Raw genomic sequence first — 16,151 nt, 5'->3', positions numbered from 1 at the left:
TTGGCCGCCACATGAGATCAGTTTATTTATCTACAGCCCTGAAAGTGAAGCAGGTGCAGAGAAGAGCTGACAAAGTTAAAGTTAAAAACAGCGATGGCGATTTAAAGCAGCAAAGATTGAGTGGGGGGACAAGGAAGTGATGCAGGCTGACTATAAATATCAATTGATGACAAGAGTAGAAAAGGAAATGAGTCAACGAAGAAAGAGGAGGACAGATGGAGAAGAATCAAACAGGACTTAAAACAAGCTCACCTGGAAGAGCATCACATCTTGGCTCCATACTAAAGGTGGAGCTTCATATACCACATTCATCTTCTTTAAAGTGCGTTCATCTTTCACTTTGTCTTCTATTTTTAGCTCTGGGGAAGCCAGCATCGGTTTCATCCATCAGTCCAGTTCAGTAGAGGACAGAGAAGTAGAACTAAAAGTGAGATCCTCGAGTATTTTTTCCTTAAAATACGATTTAATGACTCATGACCACATGCTATTCCCCAAGCTACTTCTGTGCCTCTCAGCACATGTGGTTTTCACACATTTATTGGTTTTTGCTGGAAAATTAAAAGCGTGTTCCAAGATGAACAAGTGTGTATTATTGCAGCTAATAAACTCTTTGATGCAGCTCTGATATCTCAATGTTGGTATTTCTAAATAAAAACCACACTAAGCTAGTAAAAGGTTCCATTATTAGTGACATTTGAAGGGGAACTATTATGTAAAATTCACATTTTGCACTTTTTTTATACTTTTATGTGGGTCTCAAATGTTTCTAAAAAAATCCACCCAGCCATATTTTGGGCAATAATTTGTTGTTTTTTGGTGTCTTTAAACAAACCTTTTCAAGAACCTTTGGAATATAAAGCCACAAATAAGCAGACACTGGTCTGTTACCTAGCAACCCCAGTGGAATTCCGCCCGTTACCTAGCAACCCAAGTGGAGCACTGTATGCACTGTACAATGGCTGCTGGAAGAATGGAAGTGTTTTGTTGTTGACTTACCATCCAGAAACCACTTGCTGCAGTCTTGTTGATTGTGCAGAAGGCTTAATTGCTGCTTTTCGAAGATGTACGATTGTGTAATTACAGATTTTACAGGTTTTTATGGATGCAAACTCGACTAAAAACCCACCTGTTTAGGATTGTATTTGAAACGTAATCAATTACAAATTTATTGATGGAACCTGACTTAATGTGGTGTTTTGACTGTTGATTCTATGTTGCATTGTGTTTCTGTGTTTGATATGATGTGAAGCACTTTGAAAAGCCTTGCTGCTGAAATGTGCTATACAAATCAAATTTGATTGATTGATTGATTGATTGATTGATTGATTGATTGATTGATTGATTGATTGATTTGATTTGTTTTCAGCCATTTTCACGTGCGGGTGAAAACGTTGAGTAAATGTTGAACTGAGCAGACTAAAATCTAATTATCTAAGAAAAAAAATAGTTTTTTACAGCCCATAGATCTAACTTAAGCTGTTCAAGGAAGCATATAGGATCACATTTACAGCTTTTTCACTCCAAATAAGGTGCTAACATAATTAACATTTCATTTTCAAAACATATTAGCTGATGTATTAGCTAACACTAAGCCTCTTTGAGCCCGCAGTGTATCATATGTCTTTAAGGCCGATATTTACTCCACAAGAACAAAGAAATGTGTTATTTTACTCGAGGTTTGAAGAATAAAAACGTCCTTTGTGGACAGGACATTTCATCTCTCACAAGAACTCAAGTGCAGAACTCCTGGGTTTCTTCCACTTCGGTGTTTGACAGCGTAGCAACTGCAGCCACTTGAAATCTCCGACATATGAAGCATTTTTTTCTCAAACACTACACAAAAAAGAGGTTTTGTATCAAGAACAAGCTACACTTTTCTTCCACCAATGAGAGAGATGATAATTTAAAACAACAAAACAAAAAATAAACTTTTTCAACTGGCAGATTATTTCACTTACAACATGGGAAAAATGTCTTCTTCGTGGTTTTCGCCGGTGGTAACGTCTGGTTGTTGATCATGTGTCTGATGATGTGAAAAAAAGTGTTTCCATTGCAGTTTTGCTCAATAAACCAAAAATTTTCAATAGAAATTTCCATGTTTCCATTAAGCAAATTTACTTTCAAAATGTCAAATTGCACAATTGTACAGTCAATGTAAACGAAGCCACTAGCTAACCTCAGTCCAGTTTGCTTCTTCAGGCTCTGGAAAATGTTCCCTAATCATTCTATCGATCTATCTGCTCATCTGTCACTTCTTCTACCCTCTTCCTCTGCCACCTAATGAGCGACAGTAAGCTAATTAAAAATAATGATTCCTCTTCAGTTCCCGTTGAGTGTTTTTAACTTTTCGGAGGCACACGTTCCTCTCTGAAGAGCCGAGTTAGGAATCCACCAACCTCGCTTCTTTGTTGGAAGACTCCTCTCTCTCAGCGCCGACCGCAGTCCCGCTCACTCGCTCTCTGATTTGTCTCCACAGCCACAACACGAAGACGACGTCGTGGCTCGACCCGAGGCTCGCCAAGAAGGCAAAACCGCCGGAGGAATGCAAAGAGGATGGTGAGTGCTGCATGTCCACCACTTCTCGCATTCATCGATATCGCCTGCATTTATTTCACTACATTAAACCGCTTGGCGTGATGAAAAAGCAGCAGCTTTGGCTTTTATAAATAATTTTTAAATGTTAGATTGTTGCTTTTCTTTTATGCAATTAATGTACCGATAACGTCAGCGTTTGAAGCGGCGTTCAGGTCACAAAGACTTCTTTATCCTGGAACCGAGGGAGAGCTGAAGTGTCGCTTAGCCGCCCACACGGAGACGGAGGAATATCAATGCAGCAGAAATTAGAGGAAAAACAAATAATCACACAAGCGTTGTCGTCTTTGAGATTTTTTTATTAACTTGTGAGCAAGAAAGAAGATTTGAAGAATTAAATGGAAATTGAATCCATCAATATTGTCTTAAAAATTACCCTTAAAAAGATCGTTTATAATATATTACATGTTGCTGTTTTTCTGAAAGATGTTCAAAAGATTAGCTTTCAATTTACCCACAGAAATACTTTTGCAGCTGCTCGAATTTCCGACATTTCCTCCAACATGAAAGATAGAAAAGATAAAAATCTCCAAGATGATGAAATGACACGGAAACAAAGACGGAGACACCAATGAGAAATTAGTCCAAATGTGATGGAGCCTTTTTATCTCCAGCACTTCCGACCCAATTTTCACACTCGAAACGCTCAAATACTGAAGATATTACTAATGTTTGAGAGAACCGCTTTTGATCACACGAAGTGTTTCATCAGGTTAGATTTTCCCATGTGAAAAAAATGAATTTAAAGTCTTACATTGGACAAAGAAAACCTCTTCCACACATTTGTAATTGTTATTTTATTTCTATTATGCACAAATAATACAAAAGACATTTAAGAAAAACTGTAAAATCACAAAATTCTTGTAAAACAGTAAATGTAATTTTAAATGTCATGGTTTAAAAAGTTGCAATTATATTTTTTATCCCGATTTCAAAGCATCAACACTTTTTTAATCAGAAGTGATGCACTGAAAAAGGAGACAAGTGATTCAACTTTAAAAAATAACTGCTAATTGAGTTTGTCTTAGTAAATGTATTAAGTTTATTATGTTGTCATAATGAACAGACATAAATAAATTAAGTTTTAGTATATTTAACAAATTAAGTTGGATCTCCACTGTGTTTTTTCAGTGTAGTAACTAGTTACATTTATTTATATTATATTACATTATTTGAGCAACTTTTTGGGGAAGAAAAAAAAACTTTTAGGACTAGTTTTACTATACTGTAATGTTTACTTTTACTTGAGTAATATGTAGATTGAAACTTGAGTAACTAAATATTTTGTTAGCAAGCTAAATGTTTTAAGGTAGCAAAAATGCAGCTTCAAAGTAAATCTTTAGTTAGCAAGCTAAATATTCAGATTGAAAGAAATATTTAACTTCAAACTGAAGTTAAATAATTAGTTTGCTAGCAAAATATTTATAGAGTAAAATATTACTCCATATATTTATGAAGTTAAATATTAGCTTGCAAACTAAAATTGTAGCTTAGAACTAAATATTTGGTTATCTAGCTACCTAGCTTATGTTTTTAGTGAGCTAAATACGTAGTTTCAAACTAAATCTTTAGTTAGCAAGCTAAATATTCAGATTGAAGTTCAATATTTAACTAGAAAGCTAATATATTTGGTATTTAGCAAACTAAATATTTAGCTTCAAACTAAATATGTTTAATTTGGAACTTTGTCACTGATAGATTAACGAATAACATGGTGAAAATATGACTTTGAAAAATGAACCCCAGCTGATATTACTGCTGTTAGTTTTAGACCATAATTTTAAAAAAGGCCCCCCATTAATTAGTCATTTAATGAGCGGCAGGTGTGAACTTGAGAAGTTCTGAATGCTGAAGCAAGTTTTATTAAAATTAGTTTGGATAAATTTACTAAATGTTACAATATTTTGCACATTTTTTTTGTTATTTTCAGTTGAATTGTTCAAAATAAGCATCAAAACACAAGTGAAACAACATTCAAGATGCTTTACCATGGTCACATTTTCCCATAACACACCTTTAATGTCCTCTCTATTTCTCTACAATGTTATGTAATAAGCCAAAGGCCTGCACAGCCTGGTGGTACCAGCCACCCCTGGGAGCTTAGCTCAGTTTTGGGTAAAAAAGCTACCTCTGTAAGTTTAGTATTGATTGGTGGGAAGGTGTGAGTGTGTGTGCCTGTAGGCGTGAGTGTGTGTGTGCTGTAGCTATGCACCGATAAGCACTAAGAGGATCGCAGGGTGGAGTCTCTGGGGTGTGACGAGCCAACAGGCTAAAAGCAGAAGAGTGAAACTGCATAAAATGACTTTTTATGGCAAAGATGTGCAGCAGTGAATACAGAAGTCAACTTTTATCTGACTTCTTTTATCAGAAAGTAAAATGATGAGCCTGATCCGTTTGATTTCATTCCAATTGAGAGATCTGTGACTAATTCATCCTTCACCATCTCAGTTCATAGACGTCATTGTAGATTTAAGAATAATAAAACACTTACAGTTCACTTTAAATTGGACAATTGGATTCAAATTGGGGGATTTTTATTGAAAAAAATATTTAAACCAGTTAAACTCCTCTGTTTTATGATAAGCTAACATTTTTACACAGTGTATATCTTTGCTTTTACTCACTTTGTTTTTTTTCTTTGTTTTCCTCTATTTAGCTGTTATTTTAGCGACTAAACAGCCAATGTTGAGAAAGAATAATGTTTAAACCAACATTTTCTTCCAAAGAAGCTAGACATTTGTCTTGTTCAGTAGTTTTCATGTCTTCTGAAGGTTTTTATTTCATTTTCAGTCCAGTCCTTCACGACAGTAATATATCCTGCTGGGTTTTTAGGAGCATCCAGGTCACCTCCCTGGAGTTTTTAATGTATAGTTATGCAGGAGAATCCACAGTCTTGGTAATGGTCAACCTTTGAAATTGTATACGATTTGCTTTCACTCCACACACTAAAATGTTTGGCAGGTTTATTTGTTACAATTCTGGGTAGATTTGTTTTATGTTTATCATTTAGAAGTATCTCTGTTAGAAAGTAGAATTTCAGACAATCTTAAAGTGGAACTAATAGCGTAACTCTGACAAATTTTTTAAAATTTCACCAAAAGTGGGCGGGGCCTAATAAAATTGGGGCATGGTCAATTGAGGGGCTATACTCCCCATTGAGAGAGCGCAACTTTGCTATCTTTGTGAGTTTGTTGCGATATTTAGCAGCTTTTAAAATCTTTCTCGCAATTTTTTTGGGTTGTTTTCAACAACAACAAATCTACACTGCAAAAACAAAGAAATCTAAGTGTTTCTGTCTAGTTTCTAGTTCAACTTCTGTACACTTGAAGTAAGACACAACTAACATACATAGAATTTAGGAGCCTTTTATAGTACATAATTCCTTAATATTGATTTAAAAAGTACTAGTTCCACTCGCAGATTATTTTGCTTGTAGCAAAAATTTTTTCCATGATATTAGTGAAATAATTTACCAATGGAACTAGTACTTTTTCATCAATATAAAGGAATTACCTACTCGAGACATGCTCCTATATTTTGCTGAAAAGTTACTTTGTGCATCTGTCTGAGTGAGATCAAGTTTATACAAAAATGTCACATTTTTCAAAGTAACAAAAGATAACTCCTAATTTATACAACTAACTGCAAAAAAAAAAGCTGATTTGCGGGTTTTGTTGCTCTTGGAGTTCATGGAGTTCCACAGAGTCGTGTCCTTGGTCCCATTTTATTTCTACCTTAGTGGTTGAAATCTTTTCATCTATATATCACCTTTTCATTTATTTATTTGAAAGAGACAAGCTCAATAATGGACACAAGTAAAAGATGAAGATTTAAATATGCTACAGTTAGCATTAGAGCTAATCCTTTAACATATCTCCTATAAATACTATGTTGATAATATTAAACTTTTTACTACTTTTAAAAGAAGTGTATTCCAATGTGAACATTTTACTGAATTGTGAAGTGTTTCCAATTGAATGAGTCTGAAGCAACTGCCGTTTTATATTAAAACATCAAAATTTAAATTAACTTCAGTTGGTAAATCACATTTAAAGTTGTGTCGTCTTCCATATATGTACATACTTCCTGATTTTTTGTGTGTCTGAATCAAAAAAAAAAGCTTTTGGTTTCTTTTTTTTTAATTAATATCCACCTTTAAAAACAACAAAGAAATTAATTGAGCTGTTTCAAGCTTCACATTCAAGAAATATGCTTTTACTACATGAAGGTAAGCTCTGATATCACCTGCCAGATGAAAGTCTGTGCAGTAAAAATTTGAATGTTCTGTATTTCACATGAACTGCAGCACCTGAAGTAAACGTTGTCACCTTTGGTTTAGAGAACAACTCGTTCTCTGTTATGTTTGAAGTCAGCTGCGACCCAAACACCAGATCCTGTCAAAACGCTGAGCGATGTCGTACGACGGGTTTATTTTGTTTCAAAGCAACATCTTCTCCAGTGAAGGCAGAGCGGTTGATATCACAGGCGCCTTTTAGTTGCATAACTCACTATATAAATCCCTTACTGCCTCTCTGCCTTTATGTTTTCTCACCTCCTCTTTCTACCTCCAGATCTATCTTTGTCCTCCTCTCCCGTCTCTCTGTTTTTTTGTTTTGGAAGTAAAGAAGTAGGACAGACTCTTTAATTTCCCTTTTTTCTCTTTCTGTTATAGCAAATATTTGTTGGCTGGGTGAAAAGAAATGCAAGAACTTCTTGTTTCTTTTTCTCCTAAAGTAAGCAAACATTAGGAGAAAGTATTTTTATGTTACAGCCACAAACTCTACTATGTATTTTAAGTGGAATATACATAAGACTAATGCAAAGTACTGCTTTGTTAGACAATCTGAAGGAGGGGTGACCAAATTGTGGCCTGCTGGCCATTGGCGGCTCATTCTAATATTTCTTTGCGGCCTCTGAACATGGTGGTTGGTTCAGATGAAGCCTTTTAATTTTTGTTTATGGTAACATGATTACACATTAAAATCTTACAATAGAAAATATTCTCTCTGATGTATATTAGGCTCATTCTGTGGGGTTTTATGCTCATTTTGTTGGATTTTTGTATTTATTCTGAAAATTTAACACTTAATTTCTACTGTCTGAAATTGTTCTTGAGACAAACGAAACATAATTCTGCAGAAGACAAAAAGTTAAGTTGTGTAAATTATAGACTGGCAACTAAAAACAGTATAAAGTCAGAATTCCGACTTTTTTCAAAATTCAAACTTTAATCTTAGAATTTTAATTTTTTTTTTTTCTCAAAGTTCTGAATTTTTTTCTAAATTCCAGCTTTTTTTTTCAGAAAATCACTTTCACAGTCATAAAGAAGCTCAAATATTACAAATTTCTTCTGGCACGTATTTCTAAATTGGTACCACAAAATCAGCAATAATTTAATAATAATTTAAATAATTTATACAATTTTAAGAAGCACTTACTGAATGCAGACATAGCTATTTATTATTGTTTTAACAGATTAATAACTTTAAAAAATATATTATTGAACAACCAGCCCTTTAAGATCATTCTTGGTCTTGATGTGACTCAAAAAGAAATCTAGTTTGTTCCCTTGTTGTACACAAACAAACTGGAGTTCGATTAAAGCGAACAAAACAACAGTTGATGGTCATGCATCTTTAGATTCTCTAAATTTCTCTAATTATTTCTGGTTAAAAACCGATTCATTCATTCCCACTGTTGCCACATGCTTGCTGAGTTTAAGAGACAGCTACAAAGTTTCTGATCTGATTCAATCAGCTGAGAAAAAGTTACAAGTTTTATGAATTAAAGACTGAATTTCATTCTGTTTTTAAAGCTAAGATGAAATTCATCTAAAAAAAACAATCAGGATTTGATTAAACCCTTAGGAATACAAATAAAATACGGTGAAGTTTTCCGAGTCACTGCAGGAAGGTGAATTCCAGCTGATAAATAATCTGCCAGATTGTTTATCCTCGTTTCTGCAGAAGGTTAGCGCGTTCAGCGGCGTGAATGAACACTGACGGGGAGCGGGATTATAACTCCGGTGATGCTCAGGTTTGAAGGATGTTAATCGTATTACAGAGCTGCTTTGTCTTTCGCTTCCACGAATCCCCCGCAGACATCGCGCGTCTGCATATAGAGCGGCTTGTAATTACATTCTGATCATGTGTAGGGGAGAAGTTATTAACCGTCTCACACCGACAAACGTTGGGCTCACACTTTCTTCGTCTTTGTTCTCTCCTGGGGAAACAGCAGAGCTTGTGTTAAACCCGTTTTTCTGTCTCTTCTCTGAACTGCACTGTGTTTATTTCCCTTTAATACTTGCATCTTGGGCTGCAAGTAACGATTATTTTAGTATTTGATTATTTAATCGATAAGTTAGATGATTAATTGATTAATCGGATAAAAAAAATTTACTCATTCTGCAGGCTTTTCATTTTATAAACCAATAATCTGATAAACATCTTGCTGCCTAAAATGCAATAACAGACCATTCCTTTAGTGAACAGTTGGTCAGTTGTAGACTGAGAACTTTTTGCATCGATCAATCAATAATTGGATAGCAAAAGATGCTTAATATAACATTATTATTACTATTTTTAGACAAAAGTTATTTTTGTATATCCTAAATTTAAAATGTATAAATATTTTTATATAGTTTTGGTTTAATTACTGCTCTGTGTGTTGTTCTTTCAGCATATTGTTGATCAATTGATTAATCGTTTTAACCTTAAACTAAAGCAAAAGATGTAAATACATTTGGGTTAAGGTTAGGCTTTTTAAACTAAGATTTTATCTTTTTTGTGCCTAAAATACAAAAACGTTCACCAAATGAATGGCACAAAAATGTTTTTATTAGCCGATTAATTGAATAGCATAGACGTTTTGGTTTGATTACTGCTCTCTGTGTTGCTCTTTCAGCAAATGGCCTTTTTCTGGTCTGTATACTCCAGTTAACAATTAATCAATTACAAAATTAGTTGACGACTATTTCAATTAGTCATGATTAATCACGATTAATCATTTCAGTAATTTCAGCCGTAAGTCCAGAAATGTTGCAAAATTGCACTTCTGCAGTGTTTCCTAATTTTTCAACATTACTGTAGCTTCATTCCCAAGAGCCAGTTTCTGCAACCGAGGATCGGACCGCCAGGGTCCCCTCCCTTGGCCGCCACCCATCACACAGTGCACCCGACCCCTTTGGCCCCTCCCACGGGTGGTGGGCCCATGGGAGGGGGGGCCCATGTTTCCTCTTCGGGCTGAGCCCGGCCGGGCTCCATGGGTAAAAGCCCGGCCACCAGACGCTCGCCATCGTGCCCCCCCTCCAGGCCTGGCTCCAGAGTGGGGCCCCGGTGACCCGCGTCCGGGCGAGGGAACACCAAGTCCAAGGTTTTCCTTCATCATTGGGGTCTTCGGGCTGCACTTTGTCTGGTCCCTCACCTAGGACCTGTCTGCCTTGGGTGACCCTACCAGGGGCATGAAGCCCCAGACAGCATAGCTCCTAGGATCATTGGGGCACTCAAACCCCTCCACCACGATAAGGTGGCAGCCCATGGAGGAGGGGGGGGTGTCCTGCCCCAAGTGGAGGAGTTTAAGTATCTCGGGATCTTGTTCACGAATGGGGGAAGAAGGGAGCGGGAGATCGACAGGCGGATTGGCGCAGCGTCTGCTGTCAAGCGGGCGCTGTACCGGTCCGTCGTGGTGAAGAGAGAGCTGAGCCAAAAAGCGAAGCTCTCGATTTACCGGTCGATCTACGTTCCCACCCTCATCTATGGTCATGAGCTTTGGGTCATGACCGAAAGAACGAGATCGCGGATACAAGCGGCCGAAATGGGTTTTCTCCGTAGGGTGGCTGGGCTCTCCCTTAGAGATAGGGTGAGAAGCTCAGTCATCCGGGAGGGACTCAGAGTAGAGCCGCTGCTCCTTCACATCGAGAGGAGCCAGTTGAGGTGGCTTGGGCATCTGGTCAGGATGCCTCCTGGACGCCTCCCTGGTGAGGTGTTCCGGGCACGTCCCACCGGGAGGAGGCCCCGGGGAAGACCCAGGACACGCTGGAGGGACTATGTCTCTCGGCTGGCCTGGGAACGCCTCGGGATTCCCCCGGAGGAGCTGGAAGAAGTGGCCGGGGAGAGGGAAGTCTGGGCCTCCCTTCTGAAGCTGCTACCCCCGCGACCCGACCTCGGATAAGCGGAAGAAGATGGATGGATGGATGGATACTGTAGCTTCTTAAAAATGAAAATTCATCCCTCAGATTGATTTTTAATAGACATGAGATTGATACGTCCAGGAAAATCTCCATCTCTTCTACCAACTCAGACTTTTCTCAGCCGATTCTGATTGACTTCTCGGTCGTCTCTCCTTTTTTACTTGGAACGCTGGAAGTTTTTTAGGGGACACAGCGTGTGTGTGCAGTCCTACAGGTGAGTTATTATAGACGTAGAGACGCGGCGCCCTCCTTCACCTTGAGGTTCCTGCGTCAGTCGGTTCGGAGCGGCGTAGAGGGGAGGTGCGGGCGTTGCTGTCTGCGACATGATTGATGCGTGTATTTTGAGAGCCTCCCCAGCAGAGCATGCCTGGGGCCTGGAGATTGGAGCAGGAATCCGTGTGTGTGTGAAATTAGCTGTCAGTGCTACTTGATACCAGTCAGTTTTCTTTCTCTTGGGTTAACCGTGTTGTTAAAATTTCAATAAATGTCTAAATCACTGCAAAGTTTTGCAGCAGTCTTCAACCTCCTGCTTTTAAACATTTGATAATAACATCGACGTTTCTGGGTTTTAGTTGTCGCCTTGAACAAAAGCCAAAAAACTAAGGAATATGTTGCCTTCTGGAATTACATTCATGCCTGATCATGTAAATTTAAAAAATATATATATTGAACATTTTTTCATTATAATTTTCTCATGTATCAAAGCTGAAATGATACGTTTCCTTATTTGTAAATTTAGGGTTTGTATTCCTAAATGCCTGTTTGAGGTATAAAACTGACAGTTTTGCACGTTTGTAATAAGTTATGAAACAAATATTAAAATATTGTGAGCATGTTTTGGTATATTTTTCAATTTTTAGAACTACCACAAATCAGGAAAGCAGGAATTAACAAATGTCTCAAGTTAGTTAACAAAAACATTAAATTCATGCATGGAAATCTTTCATTTAGCGGGAAGAAACCTCCAGCAGAACCAGAATCGAAGTACCTTAATACATACTGAATACACAATAAATTAAAATAATCCACATTTGGTGGTAAAATAAAGCTTAAGCAATATTTTAATAGTGAACATCTACAAATGTAATGACTCAAAAAAAATCTGAGAGTAAATATTCCTCTTATGTAACTGGGAAACAAGCATTTAAGGGTTAATTTAGTTCTGATATGGTGTGGTAAAGTTTTTCGTTGTTTTTTTGTGATATTTGTAAGTCATTGAAGCAGCTGATTTAATTTTGTTTGTGTCTTAAGGAACACCATTATGTCTTTTTTTTTGTGATGTTCGCAAATGATTTTCATTTTAATGTTTGAAGAGTTTGACTCCAGGATCCTTAAATATACAAATAAATTAGACGGTACTCCATTTTTGCTGTTGTGCACTGCAAAAACACAAAATCTTACCAAGTATTCTTGGTCTAGTTTCTGGTCTAATTAGCTTAGCACTCTTGAAATAAGACAAAACTAACTCAAAATTAACTTTTCAGCGAGATATAGGAGTTTCTTTTAAGTCAGTAACTCCTTAATAAAAGTACTAGTTCCTCTGGCAGACTGTTTCACTTTTAACAAGACATTTTTTCCATGTTTAAAGTGAAACAATAAGTACTTTTAATCTCAATTTTAAGAAATTATTGACTTAAAATAAGCTGAAAAGAAAATTGTAACTTTTTTTTCTTATTTAAATATATTTGTACTATAAATTAGACCAAAAATACTGTTTTTACAGTGTAGCTGCATTATTGAATAAGATTTGTGCAATTCGAAGCTAAAACAGCCCATCATACTACCACCACCATGCTTTAAAGTTGATTTCTCATCAGATTAACTTGATTGTTGTTGAATAGCTCAATATTTTCCATCTGTGATGTTAAAACTCTGAATTTTATGTCAATGCTGCCTAAAATGACTGTGATTATTTAAATCAATACATATAACTTGATTCATTTTAAATTTATTGTCTGAATAATACTCAAATACAATGTTTTTAATTACTACCATACATTAGATCACTATTTAATCACTATACTTTAGTTATATATCACTATAAGTCCTTAAAGAGACAAAAATCAAAGGTGTTAGTAAATTAACAAGGTGAAAGTTTTCTTATTGGACAGATTTTTATAAAAACTGTTTATCCACAGCCGTAAAAGTGAAGATATTTTCATAGTCAGCTGTGACACAGTTCAGTGCATCTCTTTATGCGCCTGGAACATCGAGATAAACTAGAAGCTTACAAAAACAAAATCTGTTTTTCTTCTTTTGTTCTTAATCTGCCACCTGACAGGCTTTAAGTTAGAAACCTGTGAGACTTTCCAGCGCCGTGAATACGACGACGCTGATTTCCCAGAACGCCTTGCAGGAAAAACAAAGCTGTGAACACAAGTCACATCCGACAGAATCACAACTTTAAAATTTCTTTGACTCTTTTCACTATTTGGCCGCATTTAATCACCTTGGCTGTGTGGAAAGACACCGTTTCCGTGGGAACCGGCTGTTTACACACTTTTTCTGCTCCTGTTAAGAGACGTAGCCTACCGTGTGACTTTTTTTTTTTTTTAACAAACGGATTTTGACTTTAAATTCCAAATTTTGACTTTAATTTCTGAATTTTTTGTTTTTTCTCAGAATTCCAACTTTTTCTTTGAATTCTGTTTTTTTCTCCTAAAAAGGAGAAAAGTCACATTGTGCACAAAGTCACAATTCTAACTTTTCACTCAAAATTCTGAATTTCATTTCATAATTTAGATTTTTTTTCCCCACTCATAATTCTGAGTTTTTTCTCCGAATTTTGACATTAAATTCCATATTCTTACTTTAATTTCAGAATTTGTATTTTTTTCTGAAAATTCCGACTTTTTTGTTGACTTTTGATTCTAAATTCCAAATTTTTACTTTAATCTCAGATTGTTTTTCTTTTCTCAGAGTTCTGGCTTTAGTCTCAAAACTCTGACTTTCTTTTAAATTAGATTTTTTTTCCCCCTCAGAATCAAAATAGTTTAAATTATTTATGCACCATCAGGCAAATCTTGTCTTAAAACCTAAATCTACCAAACAGTGTGGATAAAGTGAAGCTTTCCAAATCCTGTAATAAGGAAGAAACAGTTTTGTAAGTATTTTCATACACTAACAACATAATTGAAAAATGTTTTATTTATTTGGATTTTGACATATGATGACAATGAATTATAATTTCAATTCTGAGAAAATAAAGTCATAATCCGGCTTATGAATAGTTAAAATCTGGCAATACTTAAGATTTCTGCTCTGTTGTGGTGACTGAGCGATCCAGTAATTGACTTTTCCATTATCCAGACGTGAAAAGTTGGAAAATCTTTGGTTAGACCAAAAGAATAGGATGAATTTCTCACATATTGGAAACACAAAACAGAACACAGAGGACCAACGAAGCTAGTGTTTCCACTTTTCATCCTTCTCAGTTAATGCATTGCTACATTTCTTGGCCGATTATCCCCAGGTTTCCAGATGAAGGCAGAATAAATCAGTCGGTGAGCTGCTGCTTTTTGGGCTCGGTGCTTTTTAAACCACCTCTTTATTCTCAGCCCTGTTCACCCCTTCAGTCAAACTGAAGGCGTTAAATTGGCGGCAGGTGAGGTTTTCTCTGCCGGGTCATTTTCATCCGTCAGCAAACTCAGTGAGGTTCAGAGAATATCACATCTGACAGGGCCGAGAGCGTCGCTCAAAGCGCTCAACATCTCTCTTAACTCTGCTTTTCATTATAACCGACAGGCTTTCATCTCAAAATATGAAGAAATTCCTCATTTATTTGTTCTTGAGTTCCTTAAACTAGAAGTAATTATTATCTTGGTCTACAATAATTCACTTAAGAGTGATGTCTTCATACTAGATGTGGTGGTATCTCATCCTAAAGCCTTAAATGTGACCTATTGCACTTCCTTAAACAGGCTATGGCCTATACAAAACATATTCTTTACATTTTTCCATAAAATCATTCTTAGATAAAGAGATTTTAGTCTGTTCAGTTCAACATTTACTCAATGTTTACACTTTCATATGAAAACAGCTGCAAACAGATGCACAATTATACAGCTGTACATCTTTGAAAAGCAGACGTGGAGCCTCCTGCACAACCAACAAGAATGCAACAAGTGGTATCTGGATAGTAAATCAACAACAAAACACTTTTTTTCTTTTTTTTTCCTGTCCAGCAGCCATTGTACAGCGGTAAAACCAGCTGACCAAACATGTCGGAGCTCCGCTTGGTTGCTAGGTAATGGAGCATTGCCCGTAGAATGTAACTGAGTTGGCAAGTTTTTGAAACGACTTATTTTCCAGACACCAAAATATTTTTTTAAGCACTTAGGCTGTTTTTAGAAACAGAAGAGACCAAAATAGAAACATAAAAACATGTGAAATGTGAATTTTGCCTTGTGAGTTCCCTTTAAACACATCTAAAACAGAAATTACCTGTGAATGATTGTAAAATAATAGAGTACATCTTTCTGCAAACACCAGACTTTCATTATTTTGAGGATGGCGGCAGATTAATTCCCAAAAGATAAATTAATTTCTCCCTGTAGTATTTGCAAATAATACCCTTACTTTAACCAGTGAGATGTGCACAGCTGCAGTTTTTATTATCGCCAGATTAATTTTGTGGTATGAAATGCATCACATTATTTATTTTTAACTCAGTGGTGTTTGTTGTTCACTCTAAGGCAGCTGAATTATTCCCACCTCTTTATATTAAAAGCAATCAGCTAAAAAAATGAGGAGGATGTTGTTAAAAATCCACAGGAAAGACAATGTTTAGTGGGAATTTATGCAAACGAAGGAGTCATAAAGACATAAAAACAAAGTTACATAAATCTGAGTCAACTATCACCATCCTGGCCTCTGTTATTGAAAAATAAAACTCTAATGAAAACATTTAAATAAGTGGACCTGCAGAGAGGAAATGGCAGAAATGAAAATACAAAAATGAAAAGTGTAAATATGATATTTATAAAAATGTCTTTAAAATAAATTCCTGTTACTACAGGGGGTTTTTTTTAAAGGAAAATAAGGCCTTGAAGAGTAGAGAAACCTAAAGTCAACAGCTGAGAGAAGATCCCGTTAAAATTACAGATAATACACTGCAAAAACACAAAATCTTACCAAGTGGTTTCGGTCGAGTTTCCAGTGTAAATATCTTTGTTTTCTCTTTTTTTTCTACTAAACTAAATTACTGGTGACTTTCAGCAAGAATAGGGGCTTTATTTTAAGCAATAATTCCTTAATATTGATTTTAGAAATACTAGTTCCACTGGTAGATTTCACTTACAACATGGGTGTCCAAAAGTGCAGCGCATGGCCCTTTTGTGGCCCTTTCCCTGATTTTGTGCGGCCCCATACT

The 16,151-nt window shown here is 36.2% G+C and overlaps 1 protein-coding gene across 8 annotated transcripts in view; it reads left to right on the top strand.

The window, feature by feature from the left end:
- magi2a (membrane associated guanylate kinase, WW and PDZ domain containing 2a) overlaps positions 1-16,151 on the top strand; it is a 250,094-nt gene that overhangs the window by 170,202 nt on the left and 63,741 nt on the right. For all 8 annotated transcript variants that reach the window (XM_028043325.1, XM_028043328.1, XM_028043327.1 and 5 more), the window contains one exon: positions 2,477-2,556. In XM_028043325.1, coding sequence (XP_027899126.1) covers positions 2,477-2,556 — 80 coding nt within the window. The remainder of the gene's footprint in view (positions 1-2,476; positions 2,557-16,151) is intronic.

The sequence above is a fragment of the Xiphophorus couchianus genome, chromosome 17 (assembly GCF_001444195.1).
Source record: "Xiphophorus couchianus chromosome 17, X_couchianus-1.0, whole genome shotgun sequence".
Taxonomy (NCBI): domain Eukaryota; kingdom Metazoa; phylum Chordata; class Actinopteri; order Cyprinodontiformes; family Poeciliidae; genus Xiphophorus; species Xiphophorus couchianus.
This window is presented reverse-complemented; position numbering and strand designations above follow the sequence as displayed.